The sequence below is a fragment of the Macrosteles quadrilineatus genome, unplaced genomic scaffold, assembly GCF_028750875.1.
Source record: "Macrosteles quadrilineatus isolate MER2022 unplaced genomic scaffold, UCM_ALF_1.0 Scaffold_3__2_contigs__length_128488019, whole genome shotgun sequence".
NCBI classification, from domain to species: Eukaryota; Metazoa; Arthropoda; class Insecta; order Hemiptera; family Cicadellidae; genus Macrosteles; species Macrosteles quadrilineatus.
The window spans coordinates 13,032,422-13,050,929 of record NW_026542596.1 but is presented as its reverse complement, the minus strand read 5'-3'; the positions used below and the strand labels follow the sequence as shown (position 1 = coordinate 13,050,929).

The 18,508-nt window shown below is 32.6% G+C and overlaps 1 protein-coding gene across 1 annotated transcript in view; it reads left to right on the top strand.

Moving 5' to 3' along the window:
* LOC128990031 (Ig-like and fibronectin type-III domain-containing protein 1) overlaps positions 1-18,508 on the top strand; it is a 129,029-nt gene that overhangs the window by 87,645 nt on the left and 22,876 nt on the right. Inside the window, exons 4-9 of the mRNA XM_054412246.1 lie at positions 10,135-10,347; positions 12,367-12,477; positions 13,858-14,097; positions 16,282-16,443; positions 17,338-17,558; positions 18,278-18,501. Coding sequence (XP_054268221.1) covers positions 10,135-10,347; positions 12,367-12,477; positions 13,858-14,097; positions 16,282-16,443; positions 17,338-17,558; positions 18,278-18,501 — 1,171 coding nt within the window. The remainder of the gene's footprint in view (positions 1-10,134; positions 10,348-12,366; positions 12,478-13,857; positions 14,098-16,281; positions 16,444-17,337; positions 17,559-18,277; positions 18,502-18,508) is intronic.

Sequence of the window (18,508 nt, the reverse complement as noted above, 5' to 3'; positions counted from 1 at the left end):
CAAATTATCAGTTATTATGTTTATGTTGCAAAACTGCATTCACTATAAAAATACATGTGTTTACGAATGTTTTATACTGAATCGTTTTACACCGAATACGCATATTTTACACTGGGACCTGACAATTACGTTTGTTTGTTTTTTTTATTTGAAAAGAATAGCCTATTGACATAACATATTTTTATATGTGGCTGTAGCTAACCACCTGTAAATTATTTCTTTGAGTTTTATTTTTAGTAAAGTATTGTGCATCAACTTAACGTAACCAGACCTTGACATTTTTCTTTAAAATGGTGGAATTTTGAAAATTAATTTAGAAAGATGATTTAAAGGGAGACTGGTTCAATGCTTTTTTAAGGGATATTCTCTACAAGTTCAAGTACATATAGCACGAAAATCACTGAACCTATCATACAGATTTTTTGCACACTTATTTATCACATCCATATATTTATGTTAAAACCAGTTTTGAAAGAAATATATCGACATAAAACTTTTTCAACCATTTAAAAAAGAAAGAAAAATCCATGCAATATTAAAAAAAAAATGTTTTTTTTATTTATTACTAATCAATATATGATTGGTTTAATGTATTCACCAAGTACGCAGACTAATATATGCAAAATTTTAAGTCTCTAAGCATTATAGTTTTTAAACTATGTTTACCTAAAGATAAAAAAAAACTTTCTGAAAAACCTCGGTAGAGTTAGCTTAATTTATTTATTGTTATCATAAGAAGCTTTCTAATATTCCATATATATTCTTTATGAGGAAGAGTCGTAGATTAATTTTAGACGAAAGAGGAAATTTAATTTTTTAAGACATATAAGGTTCAGTCTCCCCTTAAATTGGTTGATAAATTGGCATCAGTGACATTTCCTTCAGTGTCTGGCATTTTTAGACCTAAACTAATCTGGGTTTTGTTTTGACTGACGATAGTTGAAGTTTCATGGATGATGTTGACTTGTATTGATGAATCTTTCTTCAATGTTGCTTCTAGAATCACGTCTTTGGTCACCAGTAAGTGTTCATTGAGGTTGTACAGTGATAAATGAATACCATAATGAACCTTTTGTAAGATTTTTTTACATTTACAAAAAATATAACATCTATGAAAGAAAATATAAAACAAGTAAGTAATTACAAAACATATGTTTTTAAAATAAAACTCAAAGAAATAAGTTACAGGTGGTTAGCTATAGCCACATATCTCTGATCATTTATCACTGTACAACCTCAAAAACCACAAATACTTTGAATTCACACGCATATAAATAATTAATTCAAATATTTTGTTTATTATTTTTACTAACATTTTGAGACGGACATTACGTGCGTTTCGTAGCATTTCTTCGTGGGATACTAATGATAAAACAATGCAGTTATGTCTGAATTATAAGGCAAATGTTTTAATTCTTTATTCGGTAAATGTTCAAAGAATGTGTCAAAAACCCTTTAAAAATTATGGTATTTGAAAAGCAATACTAGATGATATAGTTATCTAATACTAGTTACCTTAGTGTATATTCACAGTTCTAAAGAGTACAACAACATGCCCGTATGACTTGTCCCCAGCATTCCTTGGATGTTGTGGAACCAGGAGCTTCTTTCTTATCAGATCAGAGGTCAATGAACCGTGTTCCTGTCTCCTTCCGTGGTTTAGAACCGGTTGCTTGTGTATTCACAACCTGTCTTATGCGGTTCATAACATGTGAAATTATTGAGTGGATATATATAATGGATTCAAAACACACGAAATATTGTAGTTTTTTCATGTTTTACCTTATTTGAAAATCTAGGACTAAGGCCGTTTCACGATACTTTTGGCAAGGTATATTGGTTCGTAGCGTTATCATATATCTTAGCCATTGGTGATTAGTGGACTATGCGATTTCGGGACTTGAAGTTCCGGCTCCTAGTGGACCTGCTCGCTACCTTTTTTCTATACTATTAAGACTTGCATGAATAGTATCTCCGTGGTTATAGTCCTCACCTAGAACTCAAAAGGTCGCCGGTTCGATGCTGAGAAAAGTCAGTAGCTTTTTAATAGTTTCAACCTGGATCCAGCTGTACTTGATCATTAGGCAAAATGAAACAGCTGATCTTAGTCAGTGAAAAACACAATGTATCACACCTCATTCTACACTCACCCTTCACTCATATTTAGAATGAAATGCGCACATAGGGCGTCCCCATCTCAAATTATTATGATTTATTAATGGCATAAGAATTAATTGGCTAAATAAATTATTTGTATGTCAACTATTTTATTTTTACAGCCTTAAAGTTAAACCCACATGCAAACCTCAATGTTAATCTTTTGCATATATTAAATAGTCTTGAAATAAAAGTGAGTAAGCCTATCCAGTAATAAAGCAGGGAGATCCAGGTCTCGAGGTGGTGGGTTTAAATCCCACCAAAAACAAATCAATTTGATTTATTTGATCCATGTGATAATTCTACGACCCTAACACATCTGTGCTTGAACGTAGCGTTCTAGTATGGAATTGTGGGATGTTAATAAGTATTAAAAGGAGATTAACTGATAATCGCTATTGATTCCCTACATAAGTATTAAAAAACTAGTAAAAAAGTAGCAAAAGTAGTAAAAAACTTAGCTCAGTTGTTGCTCAGCACGATATGAAAACGAGAACCAATCTGTGGGAATTTATAGCCTGGAAATTGGCGGGATTGAAGTTTAAACCAAATGATCCGCCAATCGAAGGGATTACCACCGCAACGCCCTGAATTGAAGAGGAGAAAGGGAGAGGGAAATTATACACTTCCAAACCCGGGCCACCTTGGCCACATCATACGAGTTTGGAATATAAATCATGTTTTTATTATTATTATTTTTTTTTAGAAACGTTCACGGAATATTATGCTGCAATATGTTTGCTATTGGTGACATACATGTATACTAACTTCACTTGACTTGTTATTTGTACTCAACCAATCAAAGGATTGCTATGTATCGGTATAAATATACGTTGGTAACAATTCAATAAGAGAAAATACATATTAGCTGGCGCTGATTAAATACGTGATCGTACTTTAGAGGTTGAATTAGTTTACATTAAAACCTAAGTCTCGTAGTATATTTACTCTGTTGTATTGTTATAATATTTTTCACTTTCTAAACACCATTGTAAAACCAAAGGCAGAGCTAAGTAATTATAAAATGCTGTCCTGGTTAAATAATTAAAAAAACTATGCAGACTCAAGCTTGGTTCATTTTATTACATGCACCACTGCATTCTTAAGTTTAGAGCCACTGTAAATATGACAAACGACCTAATGAAGCAAATATGTCAAGCATACTGTATACAAAGATATAAATACATATGAAATTCACACACAAGTAAACTTCAAAGATATATTTATGACCCTTTAATCTCAACCCCGTAGGGTAATATCACACAGGACTGGAGTATGTTCTTAATGGCTCACTTTAGAAGTCAGTATTAGAGTTGGGGTAAATCACCCTCTTGACCTTAAATACAGCCATTTAGGTGCTCTAACACCAACCATGGTACAAGCAAACGTTACCATGCCGTTATTAATGTTTTATTCAACCTTATCATGCTGAAACTGAACAAACGTTAAATAACTGTTAATGTGCTTAGCAATAAAACCTAATTTTAGTGTAATTAACTGATGTGTAATTTACATATTACAATTAAACGAAACTAAAGAAAACTTTTACATACTGATACATACTGTAATATTTTCCTCCAAAAACATCTAATTCGTTCTTGTCGTGGGTGTAAAAAGGTTGATAATTTAGTAAAACATAGATTAAAATTTAAATACGCACTTATTTCATTAGTAAAAAACTCATGTTCATACGTATCTTAAATTGTACCAAAATGAAATACTGAATAGGGTTATCTTAGTTAAAAGAAAAATTAACAATTCAACAAAAAATTAGTTTAAGACGAATATTTCAATAAAGTATAATTTCCCTTCACGAGAAACTAATTGAGCAATAGGCTAACCAGTGATAAATATACTTTCCCTGTACAAACAGCTAATTTATTTACGCAAACTATTTATTTAGCATGGTTCCTAAAGTGAAGAAATAGTTCGTTTACAATATAATGGACTAGGACTGGGAAGAAGACTTGTATACAAGCGTTTCAACCCTTAATCCTCTAATTCATTCTCCCTTGCCTACTTTTGCATTCCCCTCTCTTGACATCGGGCTTACCTTTCATCCCTTTCAAGAGTCTCCAAAATCTCCCTTTTACGTTAGATCTCTTGCATGTAACATTTCTACAAACGGCTTTCTTACTAACATAATACAGAGATAACATTTTATTACATCATACCCAGTAAACGGTTATTTAAGAGATTTTGAATTTTTCAAACAACATTATTGGCGTTAATAGTTATCGAGAATTCTTATTAGCTTAGTAGGATACAACAGACAATTTTTTTTTATTAATAGACAGTGACAGTTTAAATAATTATTGGTCTTTATTTGTTTTGATATATGATTTACATATCGATATTGAATAATCCAACATTACTGGATGATACTAACATCTGAAGTTACATGTAGTATAACTTTATCATCAATAATAAAACACTGTTTTATCAATATCGATGATTTAGTTACATATCCAAGTATAAAAATGTAGTAAGAGTGTTCTAAAAGCGATTTAATTAATTTCCAAAAAGAATGTTAGCTCGAGTCAAGCAAACCCAAAACAACTTGGTTGGCCATTTCTTGTTGAGAAACTACAGTTTCAAAACTGATGTCACTCAACTGTCACGAACACTGTAGAGCCTTAACGATAACCGGGGCTTTCCTTCGGCAAAACTATTTCTTTTCCTCCACACTCATTTAGTACTTGAAACATTATTTGGGTATTAGAACTAATTATTATTTCTCATATCTGGCAATTCACAAAATAGTACTATTTCGTACAGACAGTACATACGTATAACTCCATATGCTTAGTTATTTAATAACCATCTTAATTTATTTTACACCCTAATATGGAATTAATAAGTGGCATGGCTAAGTAATATTACCAATTATAGTTGAAATTTGTTAATCTATAAAAAGAGAACCAAATTCGGTTGAAACATTTGAATTGCCATTCAGGTTTTGTGGGCTTAACAATGTCGGCACAAACGACCGCAGACGTGACAGTACAACAATAAACATGACACACGACGTCGCGGTAGATGTGACACTGTGACACACCAACATGGAGTGTCACAATGCCACAATGTATGTATTGGCACAATTCCGCATCGTCTGACACTCCATGTATACTCTTACACCCTTTTTCACGTTTCACCTTCACATTGAAGGACCCTAGGCTCGAAACCGTTCACGAATAACTTTAGACTTAGCCTAGAGGGTCCTGCCTGACATTATCACATAGGTAAAAGCTATTGGTGATTGGAGGGATTTGAAGCCGGGACCTCGTGGACCAAAGCCCCGCTCTACCACTATGACACAATGTCGCCTACATTGACACAGCACTGTATACTCGGTTATATCAAGACACCGATGCCAAAGATATCTGTCAGAAGTTTATATCCTAACATATACCGTATTCAACTTTGTATTGTTTACTTAACAGTTTTAAAATAAATTTATTAATGTGCATTGCTATTGTAATAGCTTAAACTAAAATTGTAAGGGTAGCTGAGTGGTTCTAGTGCTCACATTCAAATCTGATGGTCACTCTGGTTCAATTCCCAAGCGAGATCGTTTACAGGCCCAGACGGCATTTGTCATTGGGATATCACTGAATGATGACGTTAGGTAGACCAGGGTTTGGACCGTTCCCTTTGGAAATGTAAAAATTGGCCCTTGCGTAGAAAACACACAAAAAACAAATTTGGCGTTAAAAAAATTGATAAACCAGTATAAATATGATTTCACGTCGAAACTTGTATGAAATTACAATTTAACTGCATACAGAAGTCTTCATAAATTCTGAACTAATAGGAAATTAAATTTGTCTATAGTATGATGGTTTGTTTTTTCCCTAAATAATTTAAATTTGTTGCGAATCCATTACACTGGTTTATTTTTGTTCATTTACATTTTTGCATTCTGAAGTGTTTGTGAACGTGTTCAAATAAGCAATCGCCAACGGAAACTACGAATTAAATGTAGCTAAAATGGTATAACATGTATTTGTTTACGATTAGTCTAAATGGTATATTTAAAGTTTTCTAAATATGTGTGGACGATTTTAAACACCGACCAAGATTAATCATTTATGGAAGCTTGTCGGAATGATTAATGATGATGCTGATGAGCAATCAATATCTGTCAACCAGCTTGATGATGTAAATCCTCTGCTGAAGCATTGGTATTAACCATTTGATCAAGATCATGACGGTGAATAACCTACCGAATATCTTATATATTTGGCTATTGATATTTCAATATTATTTATAAGATTATTTGTGTGGGGATTTAACTTGTATCAAATAAGCTAAGCTAAAACTGCAATTTTAAAACGAAAATGTTTTTTGACGCTTAAAAATAAATTTTAATATTGACTTTTAATTTTCATTTCCTTATACAGTACTACTTTTTTCGTTTATTAGAACTTTGTGGAATTGTTTCACAATATTCATTCGATTTAACTTTTTCCTTTCTAAAATATCTAGGATGGAAAAAAAGGATGAAAAAAATATTTGATCTCCTTTTATGTCTTGTATTTCAACAGCTCAATTGAAAAAAAAATACGAGTGTAATGACATCTTCTCATATATTTTACTTACAGTATATATATTCTTAATCAAAGTTTATGAAAATATTTCACTGTGTAAAGTTAAAAAGAAGATTCTCTTCGTGTAACAAATAAGGTTTTCACAGTCAAATCACAGTAAACTCAGTTAAAACCATTATAAATGCTCACAGAAGAGTTTGATATGCAAATTACCCATTTTACCGCCTTCACTCCGTAAGTCGCCATTTATTTTCTCCGTCCAAGTCATCCATTTTGTTTTGTAACGTGTTAAATTTGGTTTTATAGACGTCAGCATATAGCATTAGTCTACATTTTGAACTCATACCATAACATGTAAAATATAACATTATCGTACATGCCTGAACATAATATGAATAACTGATCAACTGTTTCACTTCAAAAACTAAAAATAACTAGTTTCAGGTCTATGCTCAAATAGCTGATATAAGTAGGTTTATACTGAAATCCACAGTAGTTGGGTGAGTAGAATATAATTGTATGGTTCGTAGTAAATAGTTAAAAAGTACTTAAACTCTAAACATTGAAAATGAATAATAATTTTGTTTAACAAACATACAGATATTCAAATTTCAGGTCTCTAAAAGGTAAGAAATGTAAAATAACGTATATGTATAGAACTGATATGGATCTGGTTTGAAAACGGAAAGTTCGCTGCGTATAAGATGAACGCGGAGTCGTGTGGAACAACGGAAACAGACAAATTGAGGCACATTCATCGAGGAGGCAATTACGGTACAAATAGAGACGATTTGAGCCAGCCTTCCCCTCACACAACACTGAAGATTGTACTGTGTAGCGCTGTATAAAATATGAACCTGTTTCATAGAAGCTGAGATTGTTTGATCGCGCATCCATATGAAATATTCGTCTTGTATGCCAAAAATAAACAAATGTAATTTTGTTCATAAAGGGTACTAACTTATCACTGTACTAAATAAACAATTTCATGAAACAACTTAGTAAATGAATTGAAATAATGGAATAATGGAACTGAATGATGAATAATAACTGAAAATGAATAATGAAAAATAATTGAAAAATGAAACCATTTATGATTTACCATAATGTTTAAATTAAAAGATAAATTTAACAATTTTCCAACCGAACTCTTTAAAATTAATTCCTTACTACAGGAATAAATGTATTGTTGAATACTGTTGGATTAAAGATATATAATGTTCGGTTTTTTTTAAACCTACAAGTAGTTGTTCCTAAATATGTTTCCCTGGAAGCAGTCAATTTGCGTAAGAGAATTTGTAATTTGTATCAGTCATGAATTCACTTTTCAGTATATATTTTCGAAACCATTCAGATGAATGTTAAATCAAATTAATCATTCGTTTTGTTAGTTTGCAGGTGTTTCTCACCCAGGATCTTTTTTGTTAAAGCCGTAAATTCGACAGGAAAACTAACAAATTTAAGAAAGCATAACTTCATTTAATTTTGAACCAGTTATAAAATATTACACAAGATTGCAAAAGATAAAGCCAGAAAGAGGAAGTGCAGTAATTTAATTGTTAGTATTTCTTATAATTTAAAACCTATATTACTATTAGAAAAGTAGCAAGCAAAGTTTTCACAATTTTGTATCCCACTCAAATCATCTAACAAAACTTAGGTCGGTGACCTAATATGCTAACGCGCCTTTCTGTTATCTTAATGTGTTCACCCTTGTGAATGATGACGTAGTTTCCGTGCAGATTTTTCTTTTAACATTTTCAACGCGACACCATAAATATTTAAGTAAAGTCACAGACAAGATTACTAATACAAATGTTTTTAGGATGTTTGTTGGACGAACAATTTTTTAAAGTTGTACTCTACTTTTTAACGTTCATTACGACTTATATATATGCAAAGCTAATTGTACATTAAGCTTACATATTGCACATATTTTAAAATAGTAATACAAAGTTTATAATAAATTCAACTATGAAGTTTATAACATTACTTGGAAAATTTATAGTTTTTGAGTTACTTTAGCCAATTGTTACTTTAGTAAAATGTCAAAGTGGTCGATTAATGAAAAGCAAATGTTTGCTATATCATGAGTTTTTAGATATTGGAATAGGCTATTGACAGATATACATTTATTCTGAATAATCCTAATGTGTAAGGAAAATTAATGAGTTTAGCTAGGCTACATAAATTTTTATATCAACAGAAAAAGTATATTAATCGGTTCTATTTGTAAATTGAATATTCTTATTATAGTTTGAGTTCGATAATTTTTTTGATAAATCCTGTCTATTGATTCTTAATCAGGCTTTTAATTTACAATGGTCTTTCAGCACACGATGCAACCTTGTTATTAAAATATGGAAACAGCGATTCTATAGGGTTTGTTGTGCCCACAGGCAAGTGATTAAATGATGTTTGTAAGTGAGCAAATGATGATTTATTTGGGTTTAGCGATTCGAAAACTAAAATATACAGAGGCTTAACTTAGACCTAACCTCGTTAATACGTCGTTATATTAAGGTCATAACGTAAAGACTACGGTGTCAAGAAATTTGCTAATAAAGGCAATATACGCATTGTGCTGTAAAGATTGGGTGTTATCAATATCAATATTTAAGCTGTACCGATAAATTAGAAAAAAATAAACTAAAAACAATAACAAACTTTGACACTTATTAAAACCCTATCAACAAAATAAACCAAATTAAATATGTTTTGTTTATTATGTCAACAAACGGTGAGTGGAGACGTAACTATGGCGCCACAACACGGTAGGTCAGTAGCCGAGCTGTCAAGGTCACTGTAAGGTCATTCAACACTATCTTAACTACCCCAGCTGTGAGGCATCACCTGTTATAGTCACTCTGCGCGCTACCTTGCCGCGGTCATGTTACTTCATCTCTTACTACTGCATTCCTTGAGTGGGACTACAGGTAATCTTGAGTGTGTTCGGTTGTTTAGCGTCAGTATTTATGATTTTTTATTGCATTTCATTATCGTTTAACCTAGATAGATCGTTGTTGTCTAAAAACTTGATTGTACAATTAATATTTGAAAAATGTGAACATTAAAATATTCTTCCTGTAAAACAAACTAATCATGTTGACGTTTTCCACACAGTAAAAATTATGAACATTTCAGAGTTCTTACTATGGCGTTCTAATGAATTTGAGGAGCCAGATGCTAACGTGTCAAAATCAGTTAAACCATTTTATTCACTAACTTCGTGGCCTCTTCAGGGTAACTTCCGCTTAGTTAACGTATCAAATTACGCCACCTAAAGGAAATCGAGCCAGCCTAAAGATGGTACTCTACTTCGAGGCCAAACCATTTTTATTTGATAAGGTCGTCCTGTAAAGACCACATATATACAGAACGTGCCCGTATATATATATATATATATGTAACACTGTACTTGTTTCAGTGGGAGACGGAGGGCCTAGAGGCGAGAGCTCCCCCCACCCCGTTCACGTGTATCAGGGAGACGACGCCCTAGTCACCTGCGTGGTCAGGGACATTGGCAACAACAGCGTCGTGTGGAAGCGAGAGGACCAGGACACCAGGAGGTGGAAGATCTTGACTGTTGGACACTCCAGAGTCACCCTGGACCATCGGATATCCGTGCTGCATGATGAGGGTAAGGGTGAGTCTCAGGTTGGAGTCAGAGGGAAAATTAGTAGTATTATGCACTTGTTAATCAAATAATGAGTAATAGTAATACTATTATATTATTAGGTAAGATATTCAAATTTCTATTTTACTCAAAGTATTATTAATTATGCGGAGTAAATCATTATTATTTTTAGATAACAAAGTAACTTTCAATACTAGTAAAACCCTTGTTTCTTAAAACTTTCCCTCTTTTATTTACAACTATTTAATTTTCCTAAAAATTTTAAATAGGCTGGAATGGAGTTAGTTTAAAAATACTATACGTGATTTTTTTTATTGGTGGTTAAATATCACCTATTTTGATTCTCATACCCTAACAGGTAGGGGATAGCAAACGAATGACAATTTTTTCCAAATATTTGTATTTTCTTTGATCAAATCGCTATAAGTACAGATTTTTTTATTTTTTAAGATTACTCGTTAACTTATTAATGAAAATAGTATAGTCATTGAGATAAATCATCTTTATAAGCCATTATTCTGCAATGGAAGTTTGAATTTGTGATTTTTTTATAAATATTCAATAACCTTTTCCATACTACACTAGACTATAATGAGTATCAAATATAACTTAAATCTTCTCCAGTTAATACACTTTAAAATAGTGTAAAAATACCTACAAACATAAGCTTGCATTGGTTGTGTGTGTTTGGTGTTGGTTTTGTTTGTTTGTCAGAATTGTTAATTTAACATGAATCGTACGTAGAAATTTTTATATGACTCATAGTTGTATTTAAGACGCTAAGTCATAAAAATAATCCTTTATTCGTAACATAAATGCACTAATAATATACCTAAAATTACCTTAACTTACAACTTAAGATCATACATTAAGTCTAAACACGTAAAACCACTCGACAAAAGCTAATATGTAGTAAAACTGTATATAAATTTAACATACCAAAGCTTATTTACTGCAACAACCTCAAACATTCTCTTCGTAAGGGGTTTACAGGAATCCAAAGTTCCTATAGGCTAAGAGTGCGGTACAAGTTGATGGAGTGCAAACACCTCTAGCTACAATTTGCTCAACTGGAGCGGTAGGTAAACAGATTCAACAAGAAGATGAACAATATCAAGTCTGATGAGCAGAACAAGCTATGCGATCATTCGATTGTTTCCATCAAGTAAGATCCGTGCCTTAAAGCAGTTCACTGATTACAAGCAAAGCAAATTATTTACCAATCTGCATTATATTAGATTGTATTCTAAACCTTCTGTTCTCAACTAGATTAATAATTAATGTTTATTGAAATAAATTTACATTTGGATTCTTATAGATTTTAAGAACAAAATAGACTTTACTTTCCATAAAAAAAGAAATATGCATGATACCCTTACATCGAAATAAAATATCTGACTTTCACATAATTTTAACTGGATTGATTAAAAATAAAATTTAAAATCCGAGGAAATTTAAGTTAAATATGAAGAACATTTGTATAAATATTCAAATAAATCTATACTATGTGCATATTTGAGTTAAGTGAAGCAAATGCAACAAAAATGCAACACAACACATATTCAATGACAAAGGGAATTAATTAGAAATAATGATAGATCTCAAAAAGATTAAAAACGTAGATGTATTTTATTTAGTGTAAATTGTGGATTTTTGTGTTCAGGTATGATGTTTTTATTATATTATTATTATTTTAACAAATGTTATTACAAAGAAATAATATTCAACTAATTTTTATGATTGCAAATTATAACTATGAAAAATATAAGTCTTTTCACAAAGATCTACATTTACTCATCTTCTGTAAGAAGTTTAACACTCGATAAGTTTAATAAAACACAAAGGTTTCATTTGTAATTAAACACTTCTTTCAATAATTACTTTTAGGAAGTATTTTAAATTATTAATTGCAATTTTAAATACAAATTGAAATTTTTACTAGTTTTCCTTAAAGATTTACATTAGATGTTTACTGTAAGGTTATATTCGGGTGATTATTACAGTTTGTTATTGTTTTTACAGGAGGAGTGGTATGGGTGCTCGCTATCAAAAACGTAAAGCATGCCGACTCTGGTCTGTATGCCTGCGAAGTGAACAGCAACCCAGTGGTGCGGACATACCACAAACTTTCAGGTCTGCTCCAACATTCTTTACATTCAATTCAAAATATGTTACATAGTTTCCTCGTGTTCAATACAAAATAAGCATTATACGAAACTCTATATATACTCATCTTTTTAGGTTGGCTGTTAGATTAGATTGTATCATTACATTAAAGATATTTCAAGAAAACAATATTATTGTAGTATTTGGACTAACACTAACAGTACAAATGGGCTTGGTTGTTTAGCTGGCCAAGCGGTTAACATCTCGGATTTAAGTGAGACGCGTTTGTCCCCAGAATGTTCGAAAAATAGCGTATGTCTGATTTTCTCCAAAAAAATTCCACCAGCTGAGTTAAACACATTTTTGGTGATTGAAAATGCATTGAGAGGTATCAAATAACCTCTGCCCTTTAAAAAGCAAAACAATTAAGTCAAATCTTTTCGTCACCTTTTGAATTAAAATGTAAGCTGATATCAGGCTTTTCTTCTTCATTCCACTGTTGGATTGTTTCAGTGAATGCTCTGATGGGTTTTTAAAGATAATTTTTAATATACAGTTCTAAAAAAAATGCATGAGGTACTTCAGTCAATTAGTGCTATATTTGGATTCAGTTTTATGACAGAATAAATGAAATAAATCAGATTATGTTGGAATTATATAACTTTAACTATGTTTGATAATCCGATATGTGCAAAAAAAATATAAGTCCCAAGCTGTTTATGAAGTCTTAAACTGGCTCTTGAGGACATTTCTCTATGAGTGTGCATATTCCCTCTTAGCTTGATATGAAAATAAATACTATGTAGAAATAAACGTTACTTAATTTACGAAGCTGTTAGTTATTTGGTGATATTGTACAGCTTTACCTTAGCAAGGATTGCTAAGATAAGACCCTACAATATCAATTATAAGCAAGCCAAAGGTTAAAGCTGTTGATAAGTTATTTGTTGCTGTTGTGATGTTTATATCATAAAATGAGGTTACTAACCTGTCGTCAATCAGTCCTCTATTGTCTTCGATGACTATAGTTTCGGGGTTAAAACCCCATTTTCAAATCTTCTCTTCAGTCGTCAAATGTCAAACATATTCTCTTGCATAAGCCGTCGTCAAAATTATTTCACACATACACATTTATTTATTTATTTAACACACGAAAACATTTATAATTACAAATCATGTAAACTATAGTCATCTATAGAAACTATAGTCATCGAAGACAATAGAGGACTGATTGACGACAGGTTAGTAACCTCATTTTATGTCAATAGATCAATTCTGAAGGCAAATTATGTATTAAAAAGTGATGTTTATATTTCCTTTAGTTTGTATGTAATTATGGCTTCCATACTATGTTTATTTTTTAATTCTCAATAACTTTTCTATACCCCGTGTGTAATTTTTTTACAGTTCTATCGACGGATCTGCAGCCACCCCAGGTTAGCCAACCTCCCCCGGTGGAGACGAGCGACCCCACTGACGTCACGACAAATGCTGCCAACCACAACTACACCAGCTGTTGTATCGCCAGCAATGTATCCACAGGATGTCTGGGCTTCTGTAACATACAGAGTATCCTGGACGGCCAGACAGGACAGGACCCGGAGAACTGTGAGACGGACTTTCCCGCCATCGTTCGCTGTATGGCGGGTGAGTATGGTTGACAAATATTACTTTACACCTGTAAAACTCCGTCAAGGCCACAACAGAAAATTAAGATTATACAGACTATTTCAAAGGGGTCACTCTTTAAGATAGTTGTGTGGTTTAAAGACTGAATTGACTAATAAGAGTAGTCAACGGCAATTACACATTTGTTAAGTTTAAAAAATGTAAAACAAATTAATTAAAAATTTCAGTGTGTTCGTTATTAATTGAATCAAGATTGTTACCATTTGGGTTCAGAAATCTACTGTGGTAAAATTATTTCTATTTGAGTTAGATTAAAAATGTTAAAAATCTAATATAATGTGTTAATTCAGGACTTGACGAATATGTCGATTACCTCCTGTTGACTAGTGCTAGTGGCCTATTGGACTAAAGTGTGAGGTAATGGGCTTAATCCCGTCAAACCCATAAGCATTTTTATTTACCTTTTATCCCTTAAAGAGTTTCTAGTTGCTTTATATGAAATAGAATATCACTCACGAAGATATTGCCAACAAAAAACGTAATTTTATCACTTCTTTTCGGATTTTTTTCACTTAATAAAGAATAAAAATAGATATTACGTAGAGATATCCATATTGTAATTATTTTATATTTATTTTCCTTAAATGGATCACATAAGTGCAACTGTATTCCTCTTCATATAATATCAATAACAAATCAAAGATTTTTGTAAAACAATTTGTTCTGTTCTGCTTTTACTATCCTTCCCACTTTTAAGCCGCAAAATAAGAAACAATTTCCTTTTTGTGTCTGATAATTTCTCAGACAATCGCGTCAGAATCGTCGCTCTTATAGCAGTTTGGAAGTTTTCATCAGGCTGGATAGATTCTCAAAGCATCAAAAGCAGCCATTTTGGTGTTATGAAAACGTGAATGGCGGCGCAAAGTGAAAAGCTTTCAAAAGTGAAGAGCCCCGCCGCTCACAGATCTCGCTGTTTCTATTGTGTGGATTTATTTTGAATAGATATTGAGGATAATCTTCACATCGAATCCAATTAATGCTATCGCCAATTGAATTGGACTGCCATTCCGATTGATCGTTTCAAACATTTAATAAAAAATATTAATTGAATTTCTTTTGAAGTGGATTATGTTTTATAAATATGAACCTACTTGGCTCATATTCCTCGCCTCGATCATGTTTTCATTCATGTTTCCAATTCGTAAAAGATCAAAAACATGTTAACACGATAAAATTATTGTTTGTAAAATTTTATGAAATGTAGCTTTCTTTGTTAGTTACTTATTTGCATTTTTACATTCTTAACACCAAAAATTTATTTTAATAACTATAAGGCTTGGAAATTCAAACAGAGTAAAGCCTAAGATAAAGCCTAAGTCTTTATCAAAACCACAATATAGTCTTGTAAATAATATTATATTGATTGAAGTATAGACGAATAGCCAACCAATCATAATGTAGCGGAAAAAAATATAACCTGATTATTTAATAATTCTTACTGTACTGACAAATTTGGTTGAATTATATATTTTGTTGACAGCAGTAATAAAAGTGTCATTTTGTACCCTTGATTTAGATTGCAAACATCAAATTTCTCAATAACTTGCAGTAATGATTACTTTGCATTTACTGGCAGCTGTTTTGCTTTTCCCACTCTGAATGAAAAGCTAAAACAAACTCAGGGGTAATGAACGAACAATAGTAATGCATCTTTCACAATAATTTTCCTTTTACAAAGAATTGCCTAGTATTAAAACAATTTGGTTTAAAAGCTATACTATAATTTACTGTTTATTTTTCATGGTAATGTATTTAATTATTAATGGTTGATCAAATACTTAGATTTTTCTATCACACAACAGCGGTTGACAAAATATAAACGTAATTTGTGATCAAAGTGTATTTTTTTACTCAATAAAATTTAGGATTTTGCCTAGTGCTTATTTTTTTCGTTTAAAAGATGTCACTTTGCTCACTAATTGCCCAAATAACTATGAAATATGTAATTATTCTGTGATCCTTAGTAGTGGTACAGTAATGAATAGCTAATATTTAAGATCTGTGTTTTTTACGTATTAGGCTTTATGATACTCGTGTTATAGGGCTAGAGTTTATTGCGTAATAGTAAAAATGTAAAAAAATATTGTAAAACTAAATTTTTTGTTTACTCTAGTGAGTTTATGACAAAGTGAGTTTGTTCAGATGGACGTAACCACGTGCAGTGCTGTGTGGACGAGGGAGTACCCGACATATGTCAGGATGTGTGTCGAGGAGAATACACTGTCATCACGGACAACATCAAGACTCACTTCTCTTGTTCTGCCTACACCGAGAAAACACTTTCATGTATCGTCTACGGAATAGGTGAGTGATGTTTTGCAGTGTTGTGTGTGCTCTATGTTCTTCTAACATGGGAGAAAGATGTTAGGCAAAAATATGATTGCTCAAAGCTTCTTTGATAAATCTTAAAATGGTCATGATGTAATAAAATACTGTACAGGGTGAATAAAAAGTCAAGACCCCCCCTCTAATATTTTTCCAAGTAAATATACAGAAATATACTTTTGGTGGTCGAGCAATCTTAGCAGGAAGTTTCATTTTATCATTTTGAAATTTTTGAGTGTCCCCCCAAAAAGGGGGATTTGGGGGATAACTCAAATATTTTAAATGTAAAGCCCCTTCAAGTGAACCTCATTTTGAAGTGTTTACTAAAACCTAAAGAATGGTGAAAACTAGAGGTCGCTATCTCTTCTCTAACCAAAATGGCAGCCAATATTAACAATTTTACCATTGATTTTCCACAACATTTGACGGGCTACCATTTTGGATAGAGAAGAGATAGCGACCTCTAGTTTTCACCATTCTTTAAGGTTTAGTAAACACTTCAAAATGAGGTCTCACTTGAAGGGGCTTTACATTTAAAATATTTGAGTTGCCCCCCAAATCCCCCCTTTTGGGGGGACACTCAAAATTTTCAAAATGATAAAATGAAACTTCCTGCTAAGATTGCTCGACCACCAAAAGGATATCTCTGTATATTAACTTGGAAAAATATTAGAGGGGGGTCTTGACTTTTTATTCACCCTGTATATTGCAATGGATGTCAAAGCTACATCACTTTATCCATATCGTGAGATTGTTACAGTAGAGATGAGATTCGTAGTAAGGAAACTTACCATCAAAGCCAATTATTTTATATTATGTTTCCATCCCTAGTTACTCTTTCGTCATATTTATTGTACAACGGATCTCTTACAGAGGTTCTGCCCAGTCAGCCTCGCAGCGTGGAGGTGGAGGGCCTCAGCGACACGTCACTGCAAGTGTCATGGCTGCCTCCCCTCAGCAACGCTGATACCATCTCTCAGTACGTAGTGAACGTCACCATGCTGCGCTCCTTCGACGCCAACATCGCCGAAACTGACACACAAAACTCTAGTCAAGCAATAGTCACGCCACACACCGTACAAATTACTGTTAAGGTGTGTGCTCTAATTTAGATAAACTTGGCATGGCAAGCAAACCAAGTATTTTGTTTTCTAATTGTACAAAAAGTCTACAATTTATGGTAGGTCAGTGGACGATGGTAGGTACTCGCTATTATTTCAAAATCCGAATGTTTTTTAAATTTATTTGTATTGATTTTACATTAAAGGCCCATTACAATATATACATATATTGTGTTACAAAATATATATATATACAATATATGTAAATATTGTAACGGGCCTATAATGTAAAATTGATAGAGTAAATAAATTCAAAGGTATCATGAATTTATAAATAATAAAGATATTTTTTGTTTTAAAATTAAGCTTCTATTTCTAATTTCAAAAGCAATCGAGTGAAAAGGCCTAACATAAATTATGCTATTTCAGAGTGATTAGTTTTTTTGATCTTGTAGCCAATTATTTAATGCATTGCGATACTATGGTTAAAATTTTGATCTGAGACAAACAAAAGAAATCGAAATCTAAGTAAAGACTAATCTACTTATATTTTAGACGAAAGCCAGTTTATAAGTAAGTGTCTATAGAACAGCAACACGTCAAGACACTAACATTTTGGCTAAGCAACTAACCACTTGTTTACTTCAGAAGTTTGACAGGACAGTCACTGGTTAAGTCAGTCAAATGACTAAGAAGCCTCTTTCTATCCCCACGAGTATTTCCAATTACAAGCTATGTTTTCATTCTCACAGGTTTCTAAGCAAACAAACAACGCTATCGTAGGTAACCTAGTGCCTCTGACGATGTATGAGGTCACAGTGACAGCGTGGAATGAGAACGGGAGCAGTCTGCCCGCCAACGCCGTCCGCACACTGACACTCACCCCAGGTCAGGTCAAGCCGGTCACGACAGCGAAGCCACCTAAACTGCCCGACGTGCGGGCCTGCTGTGTGGAACAGGGCATCACGCACGGAACGTTAGTA